Source organism: Pan paniscus, chromosome 12, assembly GCF_029289425.2.
Source record: "Pan paniscus chromosome 12, NHGRI_mPanPan1-v2.0_pri, whole genome shotgun sequence".
NCBI lineage: Eukaryota > Metazoa > Chordata > Mammalia > Primates > Hominidae > Pan > Pan paniscus.
The window spans coordinates 123,029,669-123,056,490 of NC_073261.2; the positions used below are offsets into that span (position 1 = coordinate 123,029,669).

At 51.1% G+C, this 26,822-nt stretch overlaps 1 protein-coding gene across 12 annotated transcripts in view; it reads right to left on the bottom strand.

Annotated features, from left to right (window-relative positions):
- Positions 1-1,415: 1,415 nt before the first annotated feature.
- TRAPPC12 (trafficking protein particle complex subunit 12) overlaps positions 1,416-26,822 on the bottom strand; it is a 103,917-nt gene continuing 78,510 nt past the window's right edge. For 6 of the 12 annotated variants that reach the window (XM_063594670.1, XM_063594671.1, XM_055108307.2 and 3 more), the window contains 6 exons: positions 23,472-23,544; positions 20,846-20,919; positions 15,458-15,556; positions 3,215-3,315; positions 2,048-2,135; positions 1,416-1,762 (listed from right to left, as the gene is read on the bottom strand). In XM_063594670.1, the coding sequence (XP_063450740.1) occupies positions 1,520-1,762; positions 2,048-2,135; positions 3,215-3,315; positions 15,458-15,556; positions 20,846-20,919; positions 23,472-23,544 (678 nt within the window). In that variant the 3' untranslated portion in view covers positions 1,416-1,519. Of the gene's footprint in view, positions 1,763-2,047; positions 2,136-3,214; positions 3,319-15,457; positions 15,557-20,845; positions 20,920-22,765; positions 23,366-23,471; positions 23,545-26,822 lie in introns of those variants that run through there. The other 6 variants (XM_034952525.4, XM_034952527.4, XM_063594668.1 and 3 more) reach the window with 3 other exon arrangements.

Here is a 26,822-nt window from a genome sequence, read left to right on the forward strand (position 1 = left end):
AAAAAAAAAAAAAAAAAAAAAAAAAAACAGGAAGAAATAATCCGGGTAAGAAACGAGGCAATGATACTGTCACCTGGCCTGGCCTCATGCCAGCAGCATGGGGGTGGGGCTTGGGAGGGAGGGTGGATTTAGGCTTACCAGCTTACTAGGGAACCTTGATCTCTGTTTCTAATTTGCCGGGCTCATGTCTAGCTGGAGCCTGGGCACTGCTGTCTGCTTTCCTGCACAACTGGCTGGGGACAGCTCTGAGCCCTGGGCCTGTAAAGGACAGGCTCCATAATCCTCTGGCAAATCCTGCAAGATGTCTGCAGTGAGGTGCCAGGTTGGAGCAGAGGAAGAGCCTTACACTTCATCCCTGAAGTCACATTTGAAGGAAGACCCTCAAGGTGGAGGGCTTCTAATTACATCTTGAGCTTTCTGGGCTTAACAATAGTTTCAGTTCTCTTTTTGAAGAGAAAGATCTTGAAACCTTCTTGGTGTCCAACAGTCCTTTTGGCTGTCTCACCTCTTTTTTCTTTTATTCTAATGCATGATTAATCTAGATGTCAGCAAATGGGCTGAGACTGTCTGTCTGGTAGATGCAGTGTTTGTATGTTTCTACTCTATTAGAAAAATTAACAGAAATATGGCTTCGCTTTGTGCAAATGTTTACATCACAGTCTGTAAAATGAATTATATTTAAAACTACCCACAAAGCTAGATATTTAGAGAACGCTTGTCAGAGTTCTTTCGTAAAGTGAAGACATTTTCAGGTACTTTAAGTTCTTCAAAAGCAGGAATAACTGTGTAAACGTGAAGGCAAAAGGCCTTTCAGGCATGAGAGAACACATGAAAACACGTGTCTGGCTTCAAAACCGCCCCCAGCCCCTGCCTGCCTGCGTTTTACGCGCTCTTCCTTTGCTTCATTATGCGTCGTGCTTCCTGTTCCACTCAGCTCACTGTCCACGTGGACGTATAAACTATGGGAGAAACAGTGATGGCCTCTCCTCCACCACCAGGCTGGCAGGGGTCGTTTGGCTGGCATCAGGCTGGAGGAGACTCGGATGGGTAAGACCAACGCACTTAGTTTGGGTGTGTGGGGAGGGCAAGAGGAGCATGAGCGGCGATCTGTCTTCCCTGTTGTAAATCCCCCTGTACGTGCAGGTGCATGGTGAGAGGGTCTCCACACCTCCCAGCTTTTCTCTGAGGATGTCCAGAAGGAACGAGCAAAGCAGGATTGGCCTCCAGAACAGAGGCCCCGAGGCTGACTCCAGATTTCCTGTGTCTACGACGTATGTCCTCCCAGCACGCCTGCCCCTTGCGTTCATGAACAGTGACCCAGCTGCAGGGACTGCGTGGCTGAACGCCGACCAACTGTGGGGCAGTCCTGGGCTGGGCCGTGGCTTGGGACCAAGAAGACACGCAGCAGACACCAGTGAAGCAGGAGTTTTATTGAGTTCCTCCATGTCACATTAATACATTAGCTTCATGACACAGTTTCAAAGACCTGGGTCCTTCTGACGTAGTGTGTTGGAGGCAGCTAGGCCAGCTTGAGGCACTGCGTGTTAAAGCTGTCCCCCTCCTTGCCGGCGACAGCCTCCAGCAGGGCCTGTTTCTTCTGCATGCTCCGCGAGGACTCCAGCTCGTACATGGTGGTCAGGTTGAAGAGCACGCTCTCGTGCAGGTAGTGCCTGGGGTCCTGCTGGACCATGGCCTCCAGCTGCCGCAGGGAGTCCTTGAGCTTGCCCAGGTAGAGCAGACACACGGCAGCGTTGTTGTTGGCCTAGGGAGGAGCACACGCCCAGGGTCGGCCCACACAACCAGGACAGACGCCCGCCCATTCCAGGCTGCGTGCTGGGCCGTGTTAGGGGCCTGGGGGTGGTGCAGAGCTGCTGGGCAGAGCCTAGGTGGCCCTGTTGGGTCACTTCCCCTAAGGGCCACGGCCACTGCCTGGAGCTGGTGGACTGGAGAGAGAGAGCGCAGGCCCCTGCTGAGACGTGTGTGGGTGTATGTTTCTAGCGTCTGTGAAAGGCAGAGGACGGAGGATCCTGCAGCTTGGGGATCTTACCACTGCGTTTGTTGGATCCATCCTTAAGATCTCTGTGAAGAACCTGTGGGCTTCTGCGAAGTTATTCTGCCCGAGGTGAAGGAACGCGCTGTAACACAAGCAACGGTGGCAGTTAGCGGGGAAAGCCCAGGAGCTGCTGTCCCCCAACACAACCCACAGGGGCTTTGGATCCCACAGAGACCCAGCGTATGGCCCTGCGTGGCCTGGGGTTCCTGATCTCCAGGTAGAGGCGGTGAGCTGCGTTTTGCATTCAGGCTCGCACATTAAAGCCACTCTAGTTTTCATTTATTTTTATTTTTTAGACGGAGTTTTGCTCTCGTTGCCCAGGCTGTAGTGCAGTGGCACGATCTCGGCTCACTGCAACCTCCGCCTCCTGGATTCAAGCAACTCTCCTGCCTCAGCCTCCCAAGTAGCTGGGATTACAGGCGACTGCCACCACGCCTGGCTAATTTTTTGTATTTTTAGTAGAGATGGGGTTTCACCATGTTGGCCAGGCTGGTCTTAAACTCCTGACCTCAAGTGATCTACCTGCCTCAGCCTCCCAAAGTGCTGAGATTACAGGCATGAGCCACTGCACCCGGCCAAGCCACTCTAGTTTTTATTAATTGAGATACAGTAACTTCACCTAAATGACTTCCTGCTAAAAACGGACACCTGCTTCATTTACGCTTTCTGATCCTGGGTGCAGGCTTTGTCCAAGGCATGTTTCCTCCTCACGAACGTGCACTCGCACGACGCTGTGCGTTCTACCACAGAACACCAGAGCACAGGATCCAGACACAGAACACCAGGGCACAGGATCCAGACACAGAACACCAGAGCACAGGATCCAGACACAGAACACCAGAGCACAGGATCCAGAACGGCCGCTACGCCAGCAATGGTGACCTTTACGCACACATACGCTGCAAACGGGGGCAATACAAGCGCTTCTCTGAAGAACAAGGGGGAAATAGCTCCTTAAAAATCAGCTTCTGTGACTAAAAGAACATCACTGCAATTCAAGAAAACACCCGTGTACTCCTTGGGTCTCAGCTCTGAGAGACACAGGGCAAGAGGAGATACCGGGAGAAGCGCCTTCTCTAGGGAGCTTTCCGACTCAGTAAGTGGGGCTTGAACGCCTCTGGGAAATTTGAGAAAACATATATTTAGTTTTAAAATATTTACCTGTTCATCAAAACCATGATTTTACCCTGTAGTCCATCTAATTTCTGTGTCACTTTCTCAACGTCTTGAAAATACTTTTCAGCTGTTTTTATGTCTCCAATCTGCTTTGACAAAATTTAGTCAGTTTAGTTGACAAATATTAAGTCTATACTCATATATTTAGTTCCCTAATATCATGTTAGAATATGAAGACATTTATATGTCAGGCAGAGGAAAACTTCAGTAACCATTTAATCATTTTTTAATAAAAAGGCAAAAGACATTTAAGATACAGTGGAATGTTAATGTTCTATATGTCAGAAACTAAGTTGCTAATATACAGGCCTTATTTAAGAGTCTTATAGTTTAGTAATTTTTACCTTTTGGAATGAATTCTGGCAGAGCATTAGATAAAATAAAATGAATAACTAATAAGATAAAACATAAAATACTTAAAATATTGGTATAATATGAGCAGGTCCTAAGTCAACTTACGAGTTACTTGTGGCTAGTAAAATGGTAGGTGCCACCACATTTGCAAATTGCAAAGTAATATTTTGACCAAATAATATAGAATTCTACTGTAAAAAACAAGCCAAACCAAACCCAAACTCAAACCCACTCTTATCACGCATGTCAGGAAACCCACCGGCTGCCCTACTGAAATGCAGCCAGATGCAGCAGGCCTGTGGCGGAGGAGGCCTGGGGGGTGGAAGGCTGAGTGCCCCAGCCCTGACTCCTGAGGCCACAGCTTGGTTCTACAAAGGCAGACTCGGGTTTTCTTTCACCTCCAGAAGTGTAAGGAAGGGAATAAATGATCTAAGGCTTACAATAAGAAATAGATACAAATGAAAGAAAAGTCCTATTATGGCCCAAGCCGCGCTCACGAGGGTAAAGACAGAGTTGCTCTGTGTCCGGGGCACAGCCTGTGGGAGCCAGAATGTGACAGCGAGCTCTGTTATCATGGCAGCAGCAGAAACTTAACAGCATGCTGTCCTCTGTCTCGATGAGAAACAAGCTGAATGTGCGCGGCTCACCTCCATGAGGAGGGCTGGGGCACCCATCACTATCATCACTGAGCAGCCTAGTTAACTCTTAGACTGTCCACGCCAAGCATCTGTCCAGCATTAAAACAAGCCTGCTACCTTCTCAAATGACTGGTGGGGAGATGGTTCTCCATGGGTGTCATGTTTCTGCATGTCTTCCAAGCACAGACAGTGACAGGGCTTTGTTCAAAGCATTTACACAAGGATGCCTGTTTAGAGGACAGCCTTGTAAGCTAAACTGCATCCCTCTGGGGCAAAGGGCAGGCAGGCTCGCCTCCCAGTAGCAAGGATTTGGGTGTTCTAAGTTCAGATTCCTCTCCAGCCACACAGCCCACTGCAGGCATCATGAGGCCCTCGGTGAAGACCCTGAGGAATCAGGGCCCCGTGTCTGGTGACAGAATGCCACTCTGGCTGTACTGCTGTTGCTGTGTAATAAATATCCTTCCTCTCTAACGTAGGAATCTTACATTTTTTGCCAGCATCCATGAAAGTGGCAGCTAACTCCACAGCTTGGAAACAGGATAACATCTCAGGCCCTTCACAACTGTTGCTCTTATCCCACAAAAGAAATACCATTCGAGGAGGAAGAAAAAACAGAATGAAACAAGAGAAAACACAGGCGTGCACACACACCACACACTGAATGGCATCTGTCCATCACTGCCCACTGTCTGCACAGTCCGAAGCGGTTTGAAGTCCACTACTATCGACTTCCCACTTGCGGACTAAAAAGAAACCAAAGGCAGCATGGGCTCCGTGACACGGCCCTCAGCTCGAACGCCTGCATCTCCTGTCTAACAGGACCGTGTGAGATACTGAACTGAAGATGATTACAGCCCATCATCAAGACCGATCAAGATTAACGTGTGCCGGCGGCCGTGGCACGCGCTTACAAGCACAGCTCGCCTGACCCTCGCGACAGCCTGGGATGCAGATGCTGTCGCTAGCTTCGCTTTCTAGATGAAGTCGTCAGGCTTGGAAAGATGAGACAATTTTCTGAGGTCACACAGCTAACACAGAACAGTGTGGTCAACACCCAGGCTGTCCAACGCCCAGACCATGTGCTGATCCTCCACACTGCAAGGCCTCCTGAGGCTGGCATGGGACTTTACTCAATGTCTCAGAGGAAGATAACAGAGAAATCTTGGGATATTCTTTGCTACCCACCGATTTTCCTGATGATTAGAAAGTAAGTTGACATTTTCAGAATTATTAAAATGTAATTAGGATATAAAATCCTACCGATTTCTAAAAGTTAGGAGCAACTGAAAAAATTAAACATAAAAATGCAATTAAAAGAATTCCAGAATATGTAGAAAACAAATCAGTAAAAGACACTATTAAAAAGGAAATACAGTGGCTGGGCATGGTGGCTCACACCTGTAATCTCAGCCCTTCGGGAGGCCGAGGTGGGAGGATCGCTGAATTTCAGGAGTTCAAGACCAGACCGGGCAACAAAGTGAGACCTTGTCTCTATTAAAACAGAAAAGAAAATTAGCCAGGTGTGGCCGCCAGCACCAGGTGTGGCCGTCAGCACCTGTGGTCCCCAGCTACATGAGAGGCTAAGGCAGGTGGATCTCTTGAGCCCAGGGGTTCTGCCTTGAGTCATAATTGCGCCACTGCACTCCAGCCTGGCAGACAGAGCAAGATCCTGTCTCACAAAGAAAAAAACAAAAAACAGTGTATAAACTAATCCAGAAAAAGGAAGCATAAACAGAAATGTAAAAGTAGAAATAGCTACAGGCAGAACAAGGAAATGGAAATAATGGTAAGAGCACTGTCTTTTACTCTGTGCGAATCCACGAGAAAACAGGGACCAAACAGGTGGCTTTCTAGAAAACTCTGTTACCAAAATGGTTCCCAGAAACAGAGAAAAATCCTCAGGCACACAACACTAAGGCAGATTCATAATGATAAATTAGGAAAAGCACACAGCACACCTCACGTGCTCAGCAAAGGCAATTCTTAGGTGAATACTCAAACCTTCAGGGAATAGATCATTCCACATTACTCAAGTTTTCCAGAGAGAGAGAAAGCAAGCTTCTGACTTACATGAAGACAGAAAACAGCCGCCATATCCTTTTGAGATGTCACCTGTGCACACGCAAACCAGACACTAACATCACTTATAAACGCAGAAACCCGGGGAAACGCCGCCCTGGAGCTCCAACCTGAAGAGCAACACATGGTCAGTGTTTCCGTGGCAGAAACTGGAACTGTGCGCTGGGTCTGGCCCTCCCCTCCTTGGGCGCTGTCAAGGTTAATACTGAGTGTCAATTTGATTGAAGGATGCAAAGTATTGATCCTGGGTGTGTCTGTGAGGGTGTTGCCAAAGGAGATGAACACTTGAGTCAGTGGGCTGGGGGAGGCTGACCCGCCCTTAATCTGGGTGGGCACCATCTCATCAGCTGCCATTCACAGCCAGAATAAAGCAGGCAGAAGTTGGAAAGAGCAGACTTGCCAAGTCTCCCAGCCTCATCTTTCTCCCGTGCTGGATGCTTCCTGCCCTTGAACATCAGACTCCGAGTTCTTCAGCTGTTGGACTCTTGGACTTACACCAGTGATTTGCCAGGGGCTCTCAGGCCTTCGGCCACAGGCTGAAGGCTGCACTGTCGGCTTCCCTACTGTTGAGGTTCTGGGACTTGGACTGGCTTCCTTGCTCCTCAGCTATTGTGGGACCTCACCTTGTGATCGAGAGTCAATTCTCCTAATAAACTCCCCTTCATAGATTCATCTATTCTATGAGTCCTGTCCCTCTAGAGAGCCCCAACTAATACAGGCACTGAGGGGTGGGGGAGCGCTCCAGTTCTCAGCTCCTTCACCTGCTTCTCTGTCACAGTTTTGGGATTCCTCACCACCTTGGTGGCACGGAAGCCATTACAGATGGGCAATGGCCATTTTAAAGTGTTCTCAAGGCGGAGTGTCCTGCAGTCCATGGCTGTGAGCTGCTGACTGGAGAGGGAGGCAAGAATGATTCTTCTCTGTGGTGCGGGAGTCAGATGATTTTAAACCATCCAAAGACAGAACAGCTATGTTAACAGCCACATAGGTTGCTAGATGATCTTAAATCTGTCGTCAGCTAGAAAACCCAGTTCTTTTCATATTTACCACTGATCAACTTTAGTCACAGAAACACAGGTCTGCAATTGATACAGAAAACTCATTTCAGCTGGGCCCAGTGGCTCATGCCTGTAATCCCAGCACTTTGGGAGGCAGAGGCAGGAGGATTGCTTGAGGCCAGGAGTTTGAGACCAGCCTGGGCAACATGGCAAGACCCCCTCTCTACAAAAAACTTAGCTGGCCATGGTGGTGCATTCCTGTAGTCCCAGCTACTTGGGAGGCTGAGGCGGGAGGACTGCTTGAGCCCAGGAGGTCAAGGCTGCAGTGAGCTGCATGTGCGCTTCTGCACTCCAGTGTGGGTGACAGAGCGAGGCCTCGTCTCAAAAACAGACAAAAAAACCCACCAGAAAAACCCTACCCAAAAACCAACACGGAAAACTTTAGTCTAAATTTTTATGTTGTAAAACATTCTTGTATTTTAAAACTTATCAGAAAAACTGTTCCATTCCAACTGGGCAAATCCCCCCAGGCTAATGTACATAAACAAATAAAAGAAAGATGCGATCTATTTCAGAGTACCCTAGCTTCTCTTCCATGTTTTTCTTGAGTTCTCCTTCACCAGCTCCTCTTCCCGCCCCGTCGTGAGCACAGCAGAGCAGGCCCCAGGGGTCCTCTCCTTTCCCCTGACCCCCCCTCACCTGCTCTCTCTGCAGAACCCGAGGGCCTGCTGGGAACCAGGCAGGCTGTCAATGCATAAATTAGGCTGCATCCGTGCAGAAGCCTCCTCTACCAGACAAGCTTGACCTTGCCTTCCTTCTCTGTCCTTGTAGAATCCAGTGTGAGCAAGAATCCTGCTAAGTCAGTTTAAGAAAAGTCCCCGCCCTCGGTGTCTTAGCACCCGGAGATCCTACCACCCTGGCCGGCTGTCAGCAACGATCCTATCAAGTCTGCTTGGCCAGAAACCCCTTCTTGATGCTTCCTCTGGGTAATTTTCCAACCATGGACCCTGACCCTGACCCTGGTCCCTGGTTGTCAGTTCCCACCTGTCCTCCGTGAAGTCGGAGTTGAGTCCAGTCTCTCCCCTGCTGCATGCTAGTGCCATGAATCATTTTTAATTTAGCAGCTGTAAGAGTTCTTTATATATTCTGGATGTAAGTCTCTTATCAGATACGGGATTTGCAAGCAATGTCTCCCATGCCGTAGGTTGTCTTTTTACTTTTTCTTTACGGTGTCCTTTAAAGCACAACAGTTTTTAGTTTTGGTGAAATCCCATCTACCTACATTTTCTTTTTGCTTGCACTTCGGTGTCACATCAGCATGATGAGGCCTCACAGGGTGGGAGGGGCTGGGGGACGCTCTCCCCACTCTTTCCCTGACTGTAGCCAGCACACTCCACGGCTCAGGCTGGCAGCCAGAAGTCAGTCTCTTCTTTTTCTATTTGAAGGTCTCTGTTGAGCTATGGCTGATGTACAGGAACCTGCATGTCTTCAGACCGTACAACCTGAGGGATTCTGGTACGTGGCTGTGTGCGTAAAACCACCCTCCTGGTCGAGACCGTCAAGGTGCCCGCACCCCTCCTGGAGCCTGGGGTTGTGCCCCTCTGTAAAACGTGCTCAAGTCTTTCCCAGCTTCACAGCGCCTCCCTGGCCCTTCCCTCCCTTCTTCCACCTCAGCGTCTCCCCACCCTGCCCTGGGTTCCTGCTCTCTGGGAACTCGGTCAGAGGTGACCTTGGTCCTTGCTGAGGTCCTCTCGGCCATAGCGGTGAGTGGTCCTGCATCCCGTCCCCCTTCGTCCTGCCTGGCGTGGCCGGTTTATCCCAACTTCCCACCACTCCTGCAGTGGCTGAGGCTTTCTCCTGCCTGATGACCTTGGGCTCTGACCTTTGGTCCAGGACACTGAGGCCTAGGACTGGCCACAGACACTGCAGAACCACCCTGCGCTCAGCTGCCCCAATGCCAAGCACAGGCCCCTCGTGTGTGCTTGGCTGCTGGACTTGCACCTGCGCACCACAGCTACTTTCCCAGTCCCAGTGAGGATCCTCTCAGACCCAAGTCCCAGTGAGGACCCTCTCAGACCCAAGTCAAGAGATTCTGAGGAGGTAGAATCTAAGTTGGAGTGAAGTAATTTTAAGAAGTATGAATATAATGCTTCTTCTGTTTGAAGATCAGTTGCTTCTGCCCCTCCTTAATTTAGATTATGTGAGAAACTCCTCTGGAATACAAATGTCTTCAATCTCGCTTACAACACAGATTTCCTTCAGAACTGGAAATTCCCACTGGGCCCCATTCTCTCTCCTCCTAACCCTCAGCCCCCTTGCTGTGTGGAGGCCCCGGTGCTCTAAAGGAGGCTCTGTGTGATGAAGATGAAGGCACTGTGGAAATGATCACAGCAGGCATGTGAGTTGTAAACACGGCTGTCACCTGGCTGGCGGGTGCGCTGACAGTTGGCAGGGAACGTGGCTATGATAGTTCTCCCTGCGGGACGAGGCCGAGGTGGGAGATGGATCCTCCCTTATATGCAGGCATTAAACCCCAAGTACAATTCTGTAATTTGAGCCAGGGTTCCCAGCTGGAATGTGAACAGCACACAAACTGAACAGGTGACCCTTTGCTCAGTGCCCAGAATTATGCTATGAATTTCTTGGAAAGAATAAGGATTGCTATTCAAAAGTAGAATACGTTTTGAAATATTAAAATTGAAAGTCAGCTTCTCGGAGGCCTAACACAAAGTGAGGGCATCTGTGCCATCCTTGTATTCGCCAGTGTATCTTCTCGTGTGACCGGGCAACTGTTGGTGTGGTGAGTGAGTGAGCTTCCTATTTTTAGCTCGCATATTTCAGAGGCACCTACATTCAATGCAAAATTTTAAACACAAAGAGGAGGTGCGGTGACAGTGTTCTCAGCCCAACTGTGTGGAATCATCTGGAACCTTGCTGTCCGTCCACCCCTTTCACCTCTGTCCGGCTGGGTCATCTCTGGAGTTAGCATGGTTCCTTTATAGCACGTTTTCCCAAAGGTGTCTGCATATTTTTAGTAAAATCATTTTTTTCTATTTCCACTCTTTAGAATTAAAATGGAAAATACTTCCTTTTTGATTAGTGTTTGCATTTCAGTGCTCTTGTTCAAATTTTCCCAAGCTCAGAAAAGGTGGCTGTATGTATCTTTCTCAGACTCTGCTACACACACACACACACAAACAGAAGAGAAAGCTGAGGGTGGAGTTGTTCAGCCCACTCTTTTGCCAAGTATTAGATGACCTAAACATTCAGAAACGTTTGAGGTTGCTCTGTGTTACTGATTTGGCGACGGCACTGGTGGAGGTAGGATTGGTCTGTTGTCCATGGGAAGATTCACACTGCAGTGCCCACTATCAGCTGAGAGGGTGATCAGGACACAGTGCAGAGAGTCCAGCAGGAACAGGGGGGACAGCACACAGTGCAGGCCATCGTTTGCCGGGGCTGCGAACCACGCACAGCAGCGCCCTGGGATGCTGGCCTGGAAGAATGGCCTTTTGGCGTGGGTCCCTGGGGAGGGGCACGTCAGCTTCCTTGTGGATCAGGGCGTTCTTAGGAGCTGGAAATCTGCCTTCTCCGCAGAGAAGGTCTGCTTGTGCTCCCTCCTCGCTAGGGCTGACCCGGAAAACCACAGTTCTTGCAGTAGTGCCAGGGCGTGAGCAGAATGGGCCCAGCTATGTGGGTCCCTCTGCCTTTGTGCTTTGCCAAGCGTTTCCCTACCTGCCGGGGACATTTCCTAGCTTTCTCCCCGAGACTCAGCATCGACGCGATGCCCACCTCATCTCCCACCTTCAATGCTGATGAAACGCAAATCCTCCCTGGTCTGGAGATAGCATTCAAGATTGTAGAAAATGCCGAGCCTCCCTTGTATCTCCATGCACATAAGAGTAGAAACTAATCTCAGAGAAACGAAATCAATCTTATTCCACGTGTGTTTAGCTTTGTGTTACATGACTTCAGATGTTACAATGTGATTTGTAAGGGATGCTCATGACTGCTGCTGGCCCTGCCTTCCCCGATTCTGTCCATTTCCTACCTGTCAGGGGTCCTTTCAAGGAGGAACCAGGAGGCCTACATTCCTACTCTTGCAGGAGGGGCAACCCCGCGGCCTGGGCCCCCAGAGAGATGCACGCACGTAAGGTGACATGGCCTGAGGAAGCAGCGGAAGCAGGAGGCCGTGTGGGGGAACTGGGTCTGCAGGGTGGGGACAAGACTCTGAGATGCCAGGCAGAGCTGGCAGTGCTGTTCTTGCTGGAGGGGCCTCTGTGACGTGCTAGGGCATCCTGGCTTTGTGGCTCTAGAATGGCCTGTCTCTGGGCCCTCATGAAGATTCCCTGTACTACTGTCCGTGAATAAACTTTTTCTGCTTATAGCAGCCACTGTGGATTCCACTGACTGCAACCAAAACCTCGTCCCGTACTTTCTAAGCACCTGCAGTATTATTTTACCATTTGAGGGACAGTTACTAATATATGTATTTCTTATGAAATTTACCCCTCTGACAGCACAGCACACAGGTGCTGACGGTGTATATGATACTTCTTTGCTTCCGTACAGTGGCACCAACTCATTTCAGAATGGCTCACACACAGCCAGTTTAGAGACCGTATAATTAAGATACAGGTACTGACGAGGTGCTTCAGGGAGAAGAACACTGCAAGAGCTGGAAAACACATGTGCTTTCTTGAAAGTGACTTCTCTGAGGGCTGTTCCTCCAAGAATCTAACCGTGGCTGAACACTCTGAGTTTAAAGTACGCATTGAGCGCTACGTCCCTTCGGAACAGAGCTCTCTGCTGGCTTTTACGTGTTCATCCCATTTGAGTTCTTTCTCCTTAAAACAGAGCGCAGTCAATTCTGTCTACATTTAGTTCAGGCGTTTCTGCTGGACGAGTCCCTGTTCAACCCCATCTTGTCCTGCACCACTGACCTCTCATCGACTGCAATCTGACTCCGTGTGGCGTCCTCCATCCCGTGCTGAGATGCAGCATTGGGGGTGAGCAGGGTGCGCCGGCAGGAGCTCTGAGGCTGGTGCGTGGGGTGTGAGTGTCCGGACACGTGCGTGGGGACACTGCTTTTGCCCCTTCCTACAGCCCATCCTGGAGGGCCTCGTGCCCACGTGTGCACTGGAGTCACTCTATGGGGTGGCTGCCCCGCCGTGGGAGTGGGGCTACCAAGGGCAATTCTGAGCACACGTACTTTTGCTGAGACCTGGGAATGCCGCCCTTACACTTGGATCTGTGAGGAATGGAACAAACACACCCCATCCTCAAGACATAGGAAAGACAGCAAGTTACGCTTACAGCGCTCCTGGCATGTCCCAGGCAGGACACAGAGGATTTCACATGGATAAACTTTATCATCTACACACGACGATGACTGCTCACGGCAGGCGGTTGTGGTGGGGGGACTGACACCGTGAAGGTGAGATAAACTGCTCAGAGCCACGCCAGCCTGAGCAGCTGGGCCAGGGTCGGGGTCTGTCTTGTTCCAAACCCCAGCTCCTGAGCCCTGTGCTTTTATCCCCCGTAGATGTCTTGGGGAAGAGGGAAGGGAGAGCTTGCTGAGAGGGCTGGGGTGACTTTACAGAAGTCCTTCCAGTGAGCCCTCAAGAATGGGCAGGGTTTGCACAAGCAGAAAGAGAAGGGAGTTCTGAGCACCAGGAACAGCCCACGAGAGGTCAAAGCAGCAAGTGTGGTCCCATCTGGGCAACAGCAAATCAACTGTCTGATGGGACTAAGGACATGAGGCGAAGAACACTGGGCTGGAAAAGGTTAGCTAGGGCTCTGAATGTGAGCTTTAAGTGTAGGCTCACCTGACAGGCCACAAGGCCCTAGCAGGACCTCTGACCAGAAACGGCAGGGTGGAGTGTACTCCCGGAAGGCTAATGGCAGCTACGCGCACGACGGGGGACGAGGGACGTGCTGAGATCTCTGGCAGCTCAGCACCACGTGTACACACAGGGTCCCGCCCCTGCAACCCTCTGCTGAACCCAGCGGAGATGAGGAGAGGTCCCAGCACAGAAGAGGTCTGGAGAGGGCGGGTCCAGGTGCACCCAGGAGGGTTTCAGAACTGGGTGGGGGTCTGCTGTGTGCTCGGGCATCCACTGGGCTGATATGTGGTCGTTCTTGCTGATCACAACGGTGCTCTCGGGCCTTGACTCCCACAAATGCCTGTGTTCTTCAAGGGCAAAACCTGCCTGCTTCATCCTTCTTCCGAGATCCAGCATCTTCAGACAACACACTGACCTGTCCACGCCGGAACTTACTGGGGCCGGGTTTTCTGTATGTGCAGATGGCAATGCAGTCGTCAGCTGCGCGAGGCTGTCTGAGAAGTTCTGTAGCAGCCACGGCACAACGTCTTCAGAGATATCCCAAATAGCTAGGTATTGCAATCTCCATTTCCTTTAGAAAAACAGAATTCAGAGACTTTGCTCTTCAGCAACAGTAAAAATACCCGTGAGCGAGGCCTGATAAATAATTTGCAAGAGATGCAGATCAAGGCACTTGTGTGGGGCGTCGGTGAGTCCAGTCGGCCTGGGTGCTTCCGTCTTTTTCTCCATTCTCCTTTGGCAAAAGCTCTTGCCCACAGCGCCGCTATCACCTCCCTGTGTCCTCAGAACAGCAAACACCGAGGGCTTCTCTTGCAGCCCGGTTAGCACATTCTGTGTGCCAGATGGGGCTTAAATCACACTGTGGAAGCTAAGCCTCCCTCCTGAGACTCCAGCCTCATTGCCAGAGCCCTCGCTGTGGTCAAGCCAGTGGCTCCCCCTGGAAGGAGAAGCACTTCCAGATGCAAAAGCAATTCAGCATCTACTTCTCAAATTGTGCAAAATATGACTCTGAAATAAAATTTCCGAGATTGTCTCCAGGGTAGTGAGGAATCTGAGCGGGCCCAGGGTACTATTTTACTATGATAACCAGGGGATAATGTTACACATGAGACACCCTGGCCACACGGAGATCCTGGCCACATGAAGCTTTCTCACACAGGCAACGAGGGTTGCTGCAAGCATCCCAGTGCAGGCAGGAGCCGATGCCCATGGTGGCAGCTTACGCGTCACGCATCTGTGCCTGCCCCGGGTTATTCAGTGACAGTCATCTGCTGTGCCCCACCACAGGGGCCCATGGACAGGGATGTCCTCCAACACTATCTGGTGTCCCATGTGGACTTCCACAAGCAGGCGGCGTGCAGGAGATGGTGTGTGCACGTGTGCCTACCTGTGTCAGTGCATGTGTGAGCAACTGTGTGGAGGAGGAGAGGACCAGCTGTTAGCTGAGAGTGCAGGCCCTGAGTTCACAGAGGCCCTGTTCAAATTCTAGCTTCCCCATTATCTATGTGGCCTCCTGTAGCTGGATCTCACTTAACCAGGAGACCTCAGTTTGCTGATCTGTAAAACAAGCCAGTCACACTGTGAGGTGAAATGCTCAGCGCAGGGCCTGGCTCACCGTAAGTGGGTGCCTGTGGAAGGTCTGTGCTGCTTCTCCCCGCTCAGCCGTCCCTTGCTCGTGCCTCCTTTCCCTGGCCCAGGTTTGGGACGTGACCTAAGACTGAGGGTGAGAGGGGCAGAAGCTGCCCTGTGCTCGGCCTGCAAGGGTGGGATTGACAGGGATGTGGGCGGGACTCATCACTCCCTGTGACCTCCCTGTCACCAAATATTCCAGGAAAATGCATTCCAGCTTCAAGGACATTCTTAGCAAAGGGGGTCCTGCCGAGCTTTGTGCATTACTGAGACCACTGTTCAGTCTGGACTTTGTCTGTCCAGCAAACATGATTCAAGGGTTATTTCAGGCAAAATATCAGCGAGTGACTATTATGGGCTAAGCTGAACTGAGATTCCTCACGGTTTAGTCAGTGCTTTTGTAACTGCAGCAGGACAGTGTCTAGAGTAACTCGTTTCAGTGCGGCTGCGATGACACTTTCTGTGGGTTCACATTTAGCAACAGGCACAAAAGCCAGCAGGGCCTCCCACAGTCAAACCAGAACTCCTGGAAAGAAGCCACCCTTTTCATGGTCACACACATTTGAATTGGAATATTTTCTGCAGTCTTTCTTATATTAAAATGATGAAAAGCAAACACTCGCCCATCTGAGCAAAGAACTATCATAAGGCCTTTCTGGCTCATGTCTGACGGTGCACAGGTACCTGCAGGGAAATCCGGCCGATGCCGCTGAGCAGCTGGGGCTCTTGCTCTGGGTAATACTTGATAACCGAATGATACGCCTCCACGGCCAGCACATAATCCTGTGGGAAGAAAAACCCAACGTACATTAGAGCTGAGAACAGCACTGTGGGCTTCACACGTGTAGAAGAGCACAAGTGTACACAGACGTGGTGTAGAGAGAGGACACGCTGACGCAGGAGCTGGCGGGGAAGCTGGAAACCAGCACGCGGTGCTCGGCTGCGAGGGGGCGGCTGCTCTCCCGACTGCAGTCGGGCTGGGATTCTGAGCTGTGCGCAACGCACCGGCGGGGTCCTGCCTGTCACCAGGGGCTGTCGGGGTTTAGCTGGGCCTGAGGGTCTGTTTCCTGCTTCCATCTTCTAAACAGCGATTCATATTTCACTTGGACTGCACCTAACTCTCTTTCCTGACAAAGTTATTATGTGAGTTGGCAAACGCTGTCTCATCTCCATCCTCCAAATACATAAGCCAAATTTTTAAAGTGTCTCTTAAACGTTTTCTATGCTAGAAACTAAGGTCAAATCTTTACATGTAAAGAAAAACCACAAAACAAGTTTGCCGAGGCTGAGTATGGCGATGGAGGTCGGCCTTGCAGAGCAGAGTGCGTGAATGTCGTGTGCTCCGTGCGGCACGCATGAGACCTTCCCGTTTTAGAGACAGCTACGGGGGAACATTTAGGAGTGCTGTGCCAGCTGCCGTGCTCAGGGCATCTGGTTTCTGCCAAAGGCCTTTGCTGGATTCCTCATCGCTCTGCCCTCTCTGTGGTGGTCTGGCCCATGGCCCCTCCTCAAGGACAAGGCCTGGCAGCACAGTCTCACTGTCCATCTGCCCACTCATGCCGGCCCATCACAGGCACTTGCTGGACGCTGAGTGGACCCAGTCACCCTTTCCAGGTGTGAGCAACACGGTCTCCGTGCAGGAAGGTCCCGCCAAAGTCACGTGGGACACAGTGGTAGCTTGTCTCAAGTCCCCAACAAACCCGGGCTCTCTCCAGGATGACAGTGATCGCCACATTTATTGAGCGAGCTCTGTGCAGCAGGCCCTGCACTAAATACTCCCCTGCATTCTCGCACTTAGCTATAAGCACACGGTCAGCAGTAACTATGGCCACCAATGGTGTTTTTCTTCTTATTCATCGTATAATCCCAGAAGGTACTTTTATTTCTTTATTCTTCTACATGTTCCATTTCCTCCAAACTGGGACTGGAGTTACTGGCTTGCTAATTGGGATGTTACAAAGAAAGACAGACAAGTACAATTCCAGTTTGGTAGGAAGGAAAAAACAAAAAAAACCCAAAATGACTCTCTCCAGTCTAGTACCTTCGAGTACAGCTCATTAAAACTAATTTTATTCAAGGCCTGATGCTCATGACGAGCCAGACAGCACATGCCTCGGTCTCCTTTCCCACGCCTTCCTGCTGCCTGTCTCTGCTGTCTAGTTGTACGAGTGCGAGCATGTGTGTGTAAGCGTGTGTGTGTGAGCATTGTGTATGAGTGTGAGCGTGTGTGAGAGCATGTGTGTGTGTGGACGTGAGTGTGTGTGTGAGCTCCCTCACACAGGGGAGGGCTTTGTGACCTGGCATGGGGGCACTCGGGGCGGCTGAGGTTGCAGCTGGGACGGACATGGCACCCCAGATGCAGCTGTGGGGCCTGCACACCCTGGGCTGGTCCTGACCTGAGAAGTTTAGGGGAGCAGCCCTGCTTTCCAACAGAGGCTGCACTCACCAGCTTGCACCAGCTCGGGGAAAAGTAGCAGCTGCCCCCCTAGGCTTCTCTGGGGAAGGAAGTAGGCTTCCAAGCACCCATCATGCCAGGCAATGTCTGTTCTAATCCCACACATGTCCCACCTTTGGTTTCAAGTAAACAAAAGGCAGGCTTTGACTTTCTTGTTATCAGCCCGGCAGTGTCACTGGGTCATTCCAGTGCCCCACTCACGCCACTGACGCTCCAGGCTGAGGCGGCCACCACAGAGAGCGCAGGGTGGGGGCGTGGTGGGGGTGCAGCACTCACTGCTAGTGGGCGATGCCGTGACCAGCCGCATCACCCTAACCACTCTTTCAGTGCTCAGGGCCACAGGTCAGTGTTTCTGAAGATAATCTAGTATGACAAAAGACAGGTTTTTACGAAACCAAGCCATGCTCCTTGATGGGAAGTTACTTTGGGCATGGCTCTTCCGAAAGAGCACGTGCACAGGCCTGGGAGCCATGTGAGAGGAAGCTGGATTCCAGGCCGGGGGCAGGCGGCAGAGAAGGGATCTTGGGGGCCCCTGCACCCGCCGGCAGCCACTCCCACCAGCTCAGCGACAGTAGCGCTCGCCAGTCCCTCAGGTGTGAACAGGACACGTGTCTGTGTGTCCGGGCTGCAGTCGGGGGAAGAATTCTGGGGCACTTCAGGGGGCCCATCGTCAATACAGCAGATGAGGATTTGGGATCGTGTTACAAAGTTTCCTTAGGTTGACGGTTACTTAATGACTTTATATACTGAAGAGGAAACACAGCCCTTCACAGGTAAAATGGCCAAAAGAAGCTCCTCAAGAGAGCTTAACCTACTCTCCAGATCCCATGGATTTGGCTTTTGTAAAGGACATGAATGACTTACTTCCAGGGACAAGCCTATTTTAGCTCAATCTTCACCATTTCTTTTCAGCAGCCACATGTGTTTACAGGCCGTGAAACTAGATTTACAACCATTCTGCAACCAGCAAGGACTTCTGCAGTCTAATTTCGGCAAGACGGAAGGTAGCTGATGCAGCTGCGTGCTCCTTTCCATCACGTGCGGAGCCACGGCGGGTTCTGATGTGCACACTGGCGAGTTGTGGGGACACCAGGAGGGAAGTGGCCTCCCAGGGGCACCCGGGGGAGGGGGGGCCCAAGCCACCTAAGGTGGCAGGCACCTGCATCCATATGGTCTGCCAGTGCAGGTGCCCTAAGGCTACAGTGAGGCCTAAGGAGAGGAAGCAGTATTTAAAAAGTGAAGATAGTGACATTTTCAATGCTTTATAATACATGCCGCCGTGCATTATAGCATATCATGCAGATTTATCCAGGGCTAAAACATATGAATACATTTCATTGTTAAGAAGTTAAATTGATATTTATTTCACTGTAATAAAAATGTTATTCAAGATAATTAAATGGCTGATTAAATAACTCATTGTTAGCCCATACACATAATTTAATTAACAGGATAGCCCATACACATAATTTAATTAACAGGATATCACACACTGTTGCAATACCCTGTATGCTCACTAGATGGCAAGAGAGTGCATACGCTTGGCTTGGCTTTAATTGCAACATTTTTACTCCTTTTTTTAACTCATGAAAATGAAAGCTTAAGCTGAACTTTCAAATTAAATCACGTCCATTGTAAAAGTATTTTTGAAATGCAATAATATGTTCTGTACTGAGTCCCAGCAATACAGGAAGAAGACTCACATTCGGAGCCTGGTGGTGGTGGTACTACCACAGTGCCACAAAGAAAAGCCCATTCCATCGTTTTCTATTAATGTGTCTTAAAATGCAAATAAAAGCCCGCCAGTGGAACAGGGAACTTTCCTCCCTGGGGAGTTTTAGCCCCATGATTAGCGAAACGTCAGTCCTGTGAATTTATAATTGGTTCTTCATGTCTTTGCATAAGAATGTTCCAGCAAGCTGGTGACTTTCAGGTGAAGCTGACAACGCCCTCAGCGGGTGGAGGCCTACTGCGGACCGCCCAGACTGCCAGGTGGCGGTGTCAGGGCTGGCCACAGGCAGCACAGGGAGAATGGCCTGTTTTGGGAGGCAGAGGGGTCAGGCCGGGTGCTTCGGGGTCACCTGGTTGCTGGCCAAGCCTTGGGTGGTGAAGAGGCCACCAGGGCAGGGGAGCGGGAGGGCCTAGTTTTCACTCCCACTCAGAGGTGGGCAGGCCCTGCTGCAGAAGCCAGAGGGGGCTGGAGAAGGGAAGGGGGCGGGTGGGAGGAGGGTGAGGACCAGAACAAAGCACCTGTGCGGGCCACCTGACCTCAGTGGGACTATCTCAGGAGTGGCAGCGGAAGAAAAACCTGCTCTGAGCAAAACCACAGAACTTGAAAACTGTAATTTCCTTTATCCGGTGTGTTGAAGGAGAGGAGAGAGCTGTGTGAATGTCAGAGCTGGGAGGGATTTCAGAGATCTCAGATCTATGCCCTTATTTTAAGGAGGAGGCTGAGGCTTGCAGTAGTGCGAGGCTGCGTCACGGTCGCTTGCTACCGAGGACGAACGGGATACCCTGAGTCTCCTTGCGCGTCCAGCCTGACGTAGACGCAGAAGCGCAAAGGCAGCGGCCCCGCGCCGGGCACTGGGGCTGCGCTAAAGCCGGGGTGCGGGCTGCACGTCTTCCTGACGGAATGCCTGAGCCACTGATGGCTGTGAATATATACCCGCACCCAGCCTGCTCGGAGCAGTGCCCGGGGTCACAGTCACCTCTGGGGATGCTGCAGGGTCCGTGCATAAAGCAGGGCTGCCACTTCGGGGTTCATGACGGAGCCCGTGAGCACAGTTCTCCGCCTGGTAAATTGCCTGCTCTGCCTTGCTGAAAATCAAGCTCAGGAATGACCTTGGCCACATGAAAGCCGCATGGGTGTGGGAGTCATGATCGCTGTCTTAGAACAGCCCAGGAGGTGTTACGAGCACTGCTCCAGAGCGACTGCTGCTAGCCGATTCCTGCAGTAGCTCTCAGTACGCACAGCTGGCTGCGGGGCCACTAGCTCCACACAGGGCACCCCGATGCCCAGTGTGGGAGGTGAGCCAGGTGTGGGGTGCGTTCCAAACAAAGAGAGGAGCCAAAAAAACACCGTTGCACAGGCTGGCGAGAGCCAGGAGACACGGAAAAACAGATGACAGCCTCAGTTCAGCTCCTTGATTTCTAAGCTGTTTCCCTGCGGGCTGAGAGCTCTGAGGTGACGTCCTAAGAAGGCCTTGTGGGGAAGCCTGTCTTCAGGTGTTGTAAGCATCAATCATAAAATCAAAACCATGAGGTGAAAAAAACACCCTCCACGAAGATAGGGAGAACAAAGGACACCTTCTGGGGATGGAGTTCAGAGAAAAACGGGGGAAAATGAACAATACTTTTAATTAAATCACTTAGACCCACATTTCAATAATGAAATCTGATCATCTAAATTCTACATTCTGTTGAAATTTCTTGCAGTAGAAATGAAAGTAAATATAGCCCCATAATGTGTCACTGGGCTCCCTGTTAAGCCAGTACTTAGCTGGCTTCTCTGCACGGCCGGTCCCTGCCAGCATCTATTATACCAGCGGCTCCCTCGCGGCTCCCACTGACCCCGCTCTTCCAGATCACATGGCAGCCCTGCTTGGCCACCCACGTACCTTCATCAGGAGCAGACAGTTTGCCATGGAGTACATCACCCGGCCCAGACGTGACCTCCACAGCCGGACAGAGGCTACAAGGTAAGAGCAGCCTGTGAGTGCACAAATAAATTCGAGGCTCTTTCTAGCCATCAATTATTGGGTCCTGTGAATTCTAATTTAACTTTAAAAGATCCCTCTTGTTAACACCACTGGATTTCGGCCTGGAATGCTGAATATGCTGCAGGCTGCACTGAGGCAGAAAATACAGCACTCGCATTGGGACCAGAGGTGGCTTTGGGAAGAGATCCTCGGCATCAGAGAACCAGGAGGGTGGCTGCTCAGCATCAGCCCAGACACAAGGCCAAATGGTCCGACCGGGGGCCCCGTTTCCAAAGCCAGAACTCTGAGAAAAGGAGAAAAGCTGACAGAAATGACGACATTGCCTGCAGCTCGACAAGGCCGGGAGGGCCACTGGCCAGGGTGGCCGCCAGCCTCTCGCAGTTGACCTAGGGGAGGCCACCTGGAGGGCCCCACCCATGCCCAGCCATGAGGCCTCCCCTGCCTCCCGGCCATGGGCTGGTGCAGACGCTGGTTCCCCCAAGGAGTGCTACACCGTGGTCCAGAACTCAAGTGGCTGGCACATTCCGCTGGGGACTCGGCACTCCCCTGCAGCTGGCTTCCTTCCCTAGCACCTGCTGCCACACGGTGGCTGACCGCGACCCTGAGCCTGGCCCGTCCCTCCCTGCTCTCCCCTGCACATTATTTAGTTAGCAGCCATCCCTCCACTGATTTCAAACCTTCAGGGCCCATCTCTTCTAGTAGTTTCCAAACTGGCTTTGTGGCCTTCTTGGGGTCTGCAAAGGTCCCCTGGGAGCTGCCCTGGGGGAGGGTGGGCTGACCAATGGTGCCTGTTTATCATTGGGATGACCAGGAGGAAGGCGCAGGTTGAGGACTGAGCTAATCTGAAATGAACATATTATTGACAGGCAGGCTGAGGTCCACAGAGGCCAGGGACGCTTCCATCTGACCCCTTGTCCAGCGCTCCTTGTGCCTGTGCTGTGTCTACTTCCTCCAAGAAAAGTCCACACTTCCAACTGCAAAGTGCCAAGATGCCACCCTGGGCAGCACCAGGCCCTGGGAGCGCTCCTGGCCTCCCTCATCGCTGGGCACTGGGAGCCGTGTGTCCCTGGCTGCCTCTGAGGCTGTGATTTAGGAGGCTGAAGCTGACCCACCGCTGGCACCAAGCGTCTACTGTGAGATAACAATCACCTAGAAATGATGTGTATTTACGGTGTGCTTCAGGAGAACACATAGAAACTTAATTGCTAGAATTAAAAACTTAACTCACTTTGCCTTTCAGCAATGAAAAACACATTAGCTGCTTATGTTCCCCTTATACCATTATTTTTGTGAAAAGAAATTCTGAATATCTTCTCTTAATGGATGTAAAATACGGATTGTCTCAATGAATTGCATATTTATTCTGATGATCTTTGCAGATTCCTTTCCTGCTCTAAATCCTCCCCTACCCTCCTTATAAATGCTCATGGGTGTGACCTTCTGTTAGATTTCCAGGAACAGCCTTCTGCTCTCTGATAACTACATGCTCATTCCCACCAAAGCAGGAGCCCAACCAGGGGTAAAATGACTGGCTGCCAAGAATGCTGAATGGGACATCCATGAGCAGACAGTGCCATCTCTCCTTCAGACCTTGTTACTCTACCTGCAACCAAATTACTGAAAAGAGAGTGCACAAGTGCACACACATGCACACACCACACCCACACCACATGCCACAGCATGCACACCCAACATCCACACACCACACACATACACACCTCAAACACGTTCAGCTCACACCAGCCAGCAGTTCCCCAGAAACCCCAGCACACCTGCGGAAACGGAGACCACCCGATCTTGACTTGGGCTGCACATCGAGTAGGACAGAAGCTGTGGGAAGGAGGAGATGACCAGGCCACCAGGCCTGTGGGGAGATGCTGCCCCAAGGAGTGAGGGAGTGAGGCTAGGGTGGGGCTACCTGGGAGGGAGCACTCAGGCCAGGTTTCCAAGCATGATCGGAAGCTTGCTCCTGGCTAACGCACTCCCCGAGCTGCAGCTGGCATGGCCTCACTGTGCAGATCAGCTCATGTCAACCCACCCAGTCCCCCAAGGGGTTTCCAATGCTCCAGGAAACTGCCCAGGTCCCTCAGCCTGCCCCAGGCTCTGGGCCTTCCTCTCCAGCTCCTCCTGAAGCACCCTCCGGAGCCTCTGTCCCCGACGCAGAGGCCTCTCTCCCTGACGCAGAGGCCCCTCTGGGCCCCTTCGGCTGGGCTGGGCTCCTTCCTCGCGCCCACTCAGACCACTCAGCGTGGCAGGTTCCGGGCCGTGTGCTTTTGTGGTGAAGGCGTGTCTTCTCCCCGGGCACAGGGTTCGGGTCTGAGGCTGCACGTTGCACCCACAGCATCACCCAGTGATGTGCTTGGCTTCCCCAAGAAAGGAGTGAGTTGCAAATGCACGAATGGACACGTGCAGTGCTGACTACAGAAAGGAAAGGAAAGGAGAAGGAGAGGAAGCGAGAGGCTTTGGGCTCAGTCTGTCAGTGATGTCCGAGAAGCATCTAGTCAGCAAAGTCCGGCCGACCCACCTTGTCTGCCCTCCTGAGTCACGCTGCTCATGCCGCCGTCTTCTGCTAAGCCTTGCTCCAAATTGGCCAGGATCTGCAATCATTCCAAATGAGAAGGACAAAATCATGGGAACCAATTTTTGTCTAAGACTTTGTTATAATATATTCTCAGTACAGCAAATTTCTCTGGATGAAAACAATTTGTCAAGGGATGTTCACACATACTTTTAAAAAATATTAAAACATTTGATATTTTATTTATTTTAAATTGCAACTTTATTTTAGATTCAGGAGGTATGTGTGCAGGTTACCTGGGTATACTGGGTGATGCTGAGGTTGGGGTACGATTGAAGCCATCACCCAGGTAGTCAGCATGGGACCCAACAGATCATTTTTCAGCCCTTCCTCCCATCCCACCCTCCCCCCACTGGTAGTCTCTGGTCTATTTTTTGTCCATGTGAATCCAATGTTTAGCTTCTGCTTACATGTGAAAACATTCACTATTTGGTTTTCTGTTTCTGTGTTAATTCACTTAGGATAATGGCCTCCAGCTGTATCCATGTTGCTGCAAACAACATGATTTGGTTCTTTTTTTATGGCTGCGTAGTATTCCACGGTGTATGTGCACCATCTTTTCCTTATCCCGTTCACCCACAGGGACACACTGTAAACATCACCAAGTCCCTATGGCATGGGGCGACAGTGAATGGGGAGGGACTCTGCTCCCAGCTGATGGTGAAAGTGGTGTTTATGATGTTCTTGAAGTATCTGCAGACATCATACATGGGGAATATGTTTTTTAAGACAAGCATCAAGCCTGTAATCCCAACACTTCTGGGATTGAGCGGTGGCTCAAGCCTGTAATCCCAACACCTTGGGAGGCCGAGGCAGGTGGGTCACTTGAGCCCAGGAGTTAGAGACCAGCTGGGGCAACATGGCAAAACCCCATCTCTACAAAAATACAAAACATTAGCTGGGCATGGTGGTGTGTGCCTGTGGTTCCAGCTACCTGGGAGGCTGAGGTGGGAGGATCACCTGAGCCTGGGAGGTCAAGGCTGCAGTGACCAGGGACTGCACCACTGCACTCCAGGCTGGGTGACAGAGTGAGACCCTGTCTTTAAAAAAAAAGCATGGAGAATGTCACATGAGACTGATGATGACCTTTTGTGAAGATGTCAGTCTCATTCCTACAGGGCACTGTGCTTCTGGCCTTTGTAACGTACCAAATACGTTTTGTGCAACGTGTCGCTTCCCGGTTTTACCGCTTGCTTTCTAACTTTTGGGCACTTTTTTTTGTGTTTTCTTCTCTGAAAGCAAAGCTGCTGTAGCCGCTGTGATCTGGGTAGAGAATTTAGATCGTCTTGCTAGTTAACACTCCCCACACGGCCCACCCCAGGAGGTGAGGATTTCCGCTGGTCTGACTCCCCAGTCTCTACCTGCTGAGGACGAAAGCAGCCTCTCCTCACCTGCAAGGGACACTACTTAACAGAAACTGGAGAACAACTTGCTGCCAACACAAAGGATGTTTCCTCTTAACCATTATCTTGGGCTACCTCGATGACTCAGGGGACAAGGTGGGGTTCAAAATTCTAACCTTGAAAAGAATCTAGCCAGTTTAAACTAGGTAAAACGACATTCTTCAGTGAATCTGCCTTCTAATGAATGATCATAAGAACAGAAACTGACAAAAAGGAAAGGCTTGGTGTTACCATGAAATTAACTTCCCTCACCCCTTGTCCACAGTTGGTGGGAATGTACATCAGCGCAACCACTACGGAGAACAGTTTGAGGTTTCTACAAAAAACAAAAAATAGAGCTACCATACAACCCAGCAATCCATGCCTAGATATATACTCCAAAGAAAAGAAAGGAAATCAGTCTATCAGAGATCACTGCACACCCGTGTGTGCTGCAGCACTGTTCACAACAGCCAAGACTTGGAAGCAACCTAAGTGTCCATCAGCAGACAAGGGGATAAAGGAATTGCCATATATACACGATGGAGTACTCTTCGGCCATAAAAAAGAATGGTATCCTGTCATTTACAACAGCATGGATGGAACTGGAGGTCACTGTGTTAAGTGACATACGCCAGGCACAGAAAGACAAACATTGTATGTTCTCACTTATCTGTGGGAGCTAAACTTTAAACAACTGAACTCATGGAGATGGAGAGCAGGAGGATGGTTACCAGAGGCTGGGAACAGTAGTGGGGGATGGAGTGGGGATGGTAATGGGTACAAAAAAAAATAGAACAAATAAGACCTAGTATTTGCTAGTACAAGGGTGACTATAGTAATTTAAGTGTACGTTAAAAAAATAACTAAGGGAGTATAATTGGATTGTTGCAACACAAAGGATCAATGCTTGAGGGGATGGATACTCCATTTACCCTGATGGGATTATTACGCATTGCCTGCCTGTATCAAAATATCTCCTATAACCCATAAACACCTACTATGTATCTACAAAAATTAAAATTTATTAAAAAAAGGAAACTGACTTCCCTTAGGCTAGTGTAGAGGGAGCACAGGAAGAAAGAGGGACGGGACACCTATCACAGAGGCAAAGCCGCTGCCCGAACCAGACCTGACAGCGCCCTGGTCAGCGGAGCCTCGAACACGCCCACTGGCGGTCCCCGGGGTGTGGCGCACCAGGTCAGCAGACTCCTGAGCTTGTTCTGTGCCTCCGCACACCACGGGAGCCCTACGGGCCTGGGTGACCTCCTCACGTGGCGGGGTCTAGGGGTCTGGGCAAATCCTCTATGCGGCGAGGTCTCTGTGGGCCTGGGCCATCTCTCCATGCCATGGGCGATCTCCACGTGCTGAGTGGAGGAGAAAACCCTGCAGAAACACCCCAGACCTTTGCAGTGAGCACGCAAGGCCTGAGAGAAGACCTGCACCACAGGGCCATGGTGGTCTCAGCACAAGCTGCGCTGGGGCTGACGTTCCCTGTGGACTATCACGGCCAATGAGGGGAGAAGGGGGAATGAGGTCCTTCAGAAGGGCAGCAGGAAGAGAAAGGTCTAGAAAAAAGGAAACAGAGTTTCCCACCCCAATGACGCATAAATGCAGAAACAGAAGCTCCATCCTAGCAGAGGCATCAAACGCAGAGCACGTGAGTGACGGGAGCTCCACCTGCAGCAGCTGCTTTTGGCCCAGACCCACCTACCCAGCTGGGAAGGCGCAGGGGTAGGAGACGGAGACACCAGGCAGGCTACACCCCTCCAGACCCATCTACCCAGCTGGGAAGGCGCAGGAGTAGGAGACGGAGACACCAGGCAGGCTACACCCCTCCAGACCCACCTACCCAGCTGGGAGGGCACACGGGTAGGACACGGAGACACCAGGCAGGCTACACCCCTCCCTCTGC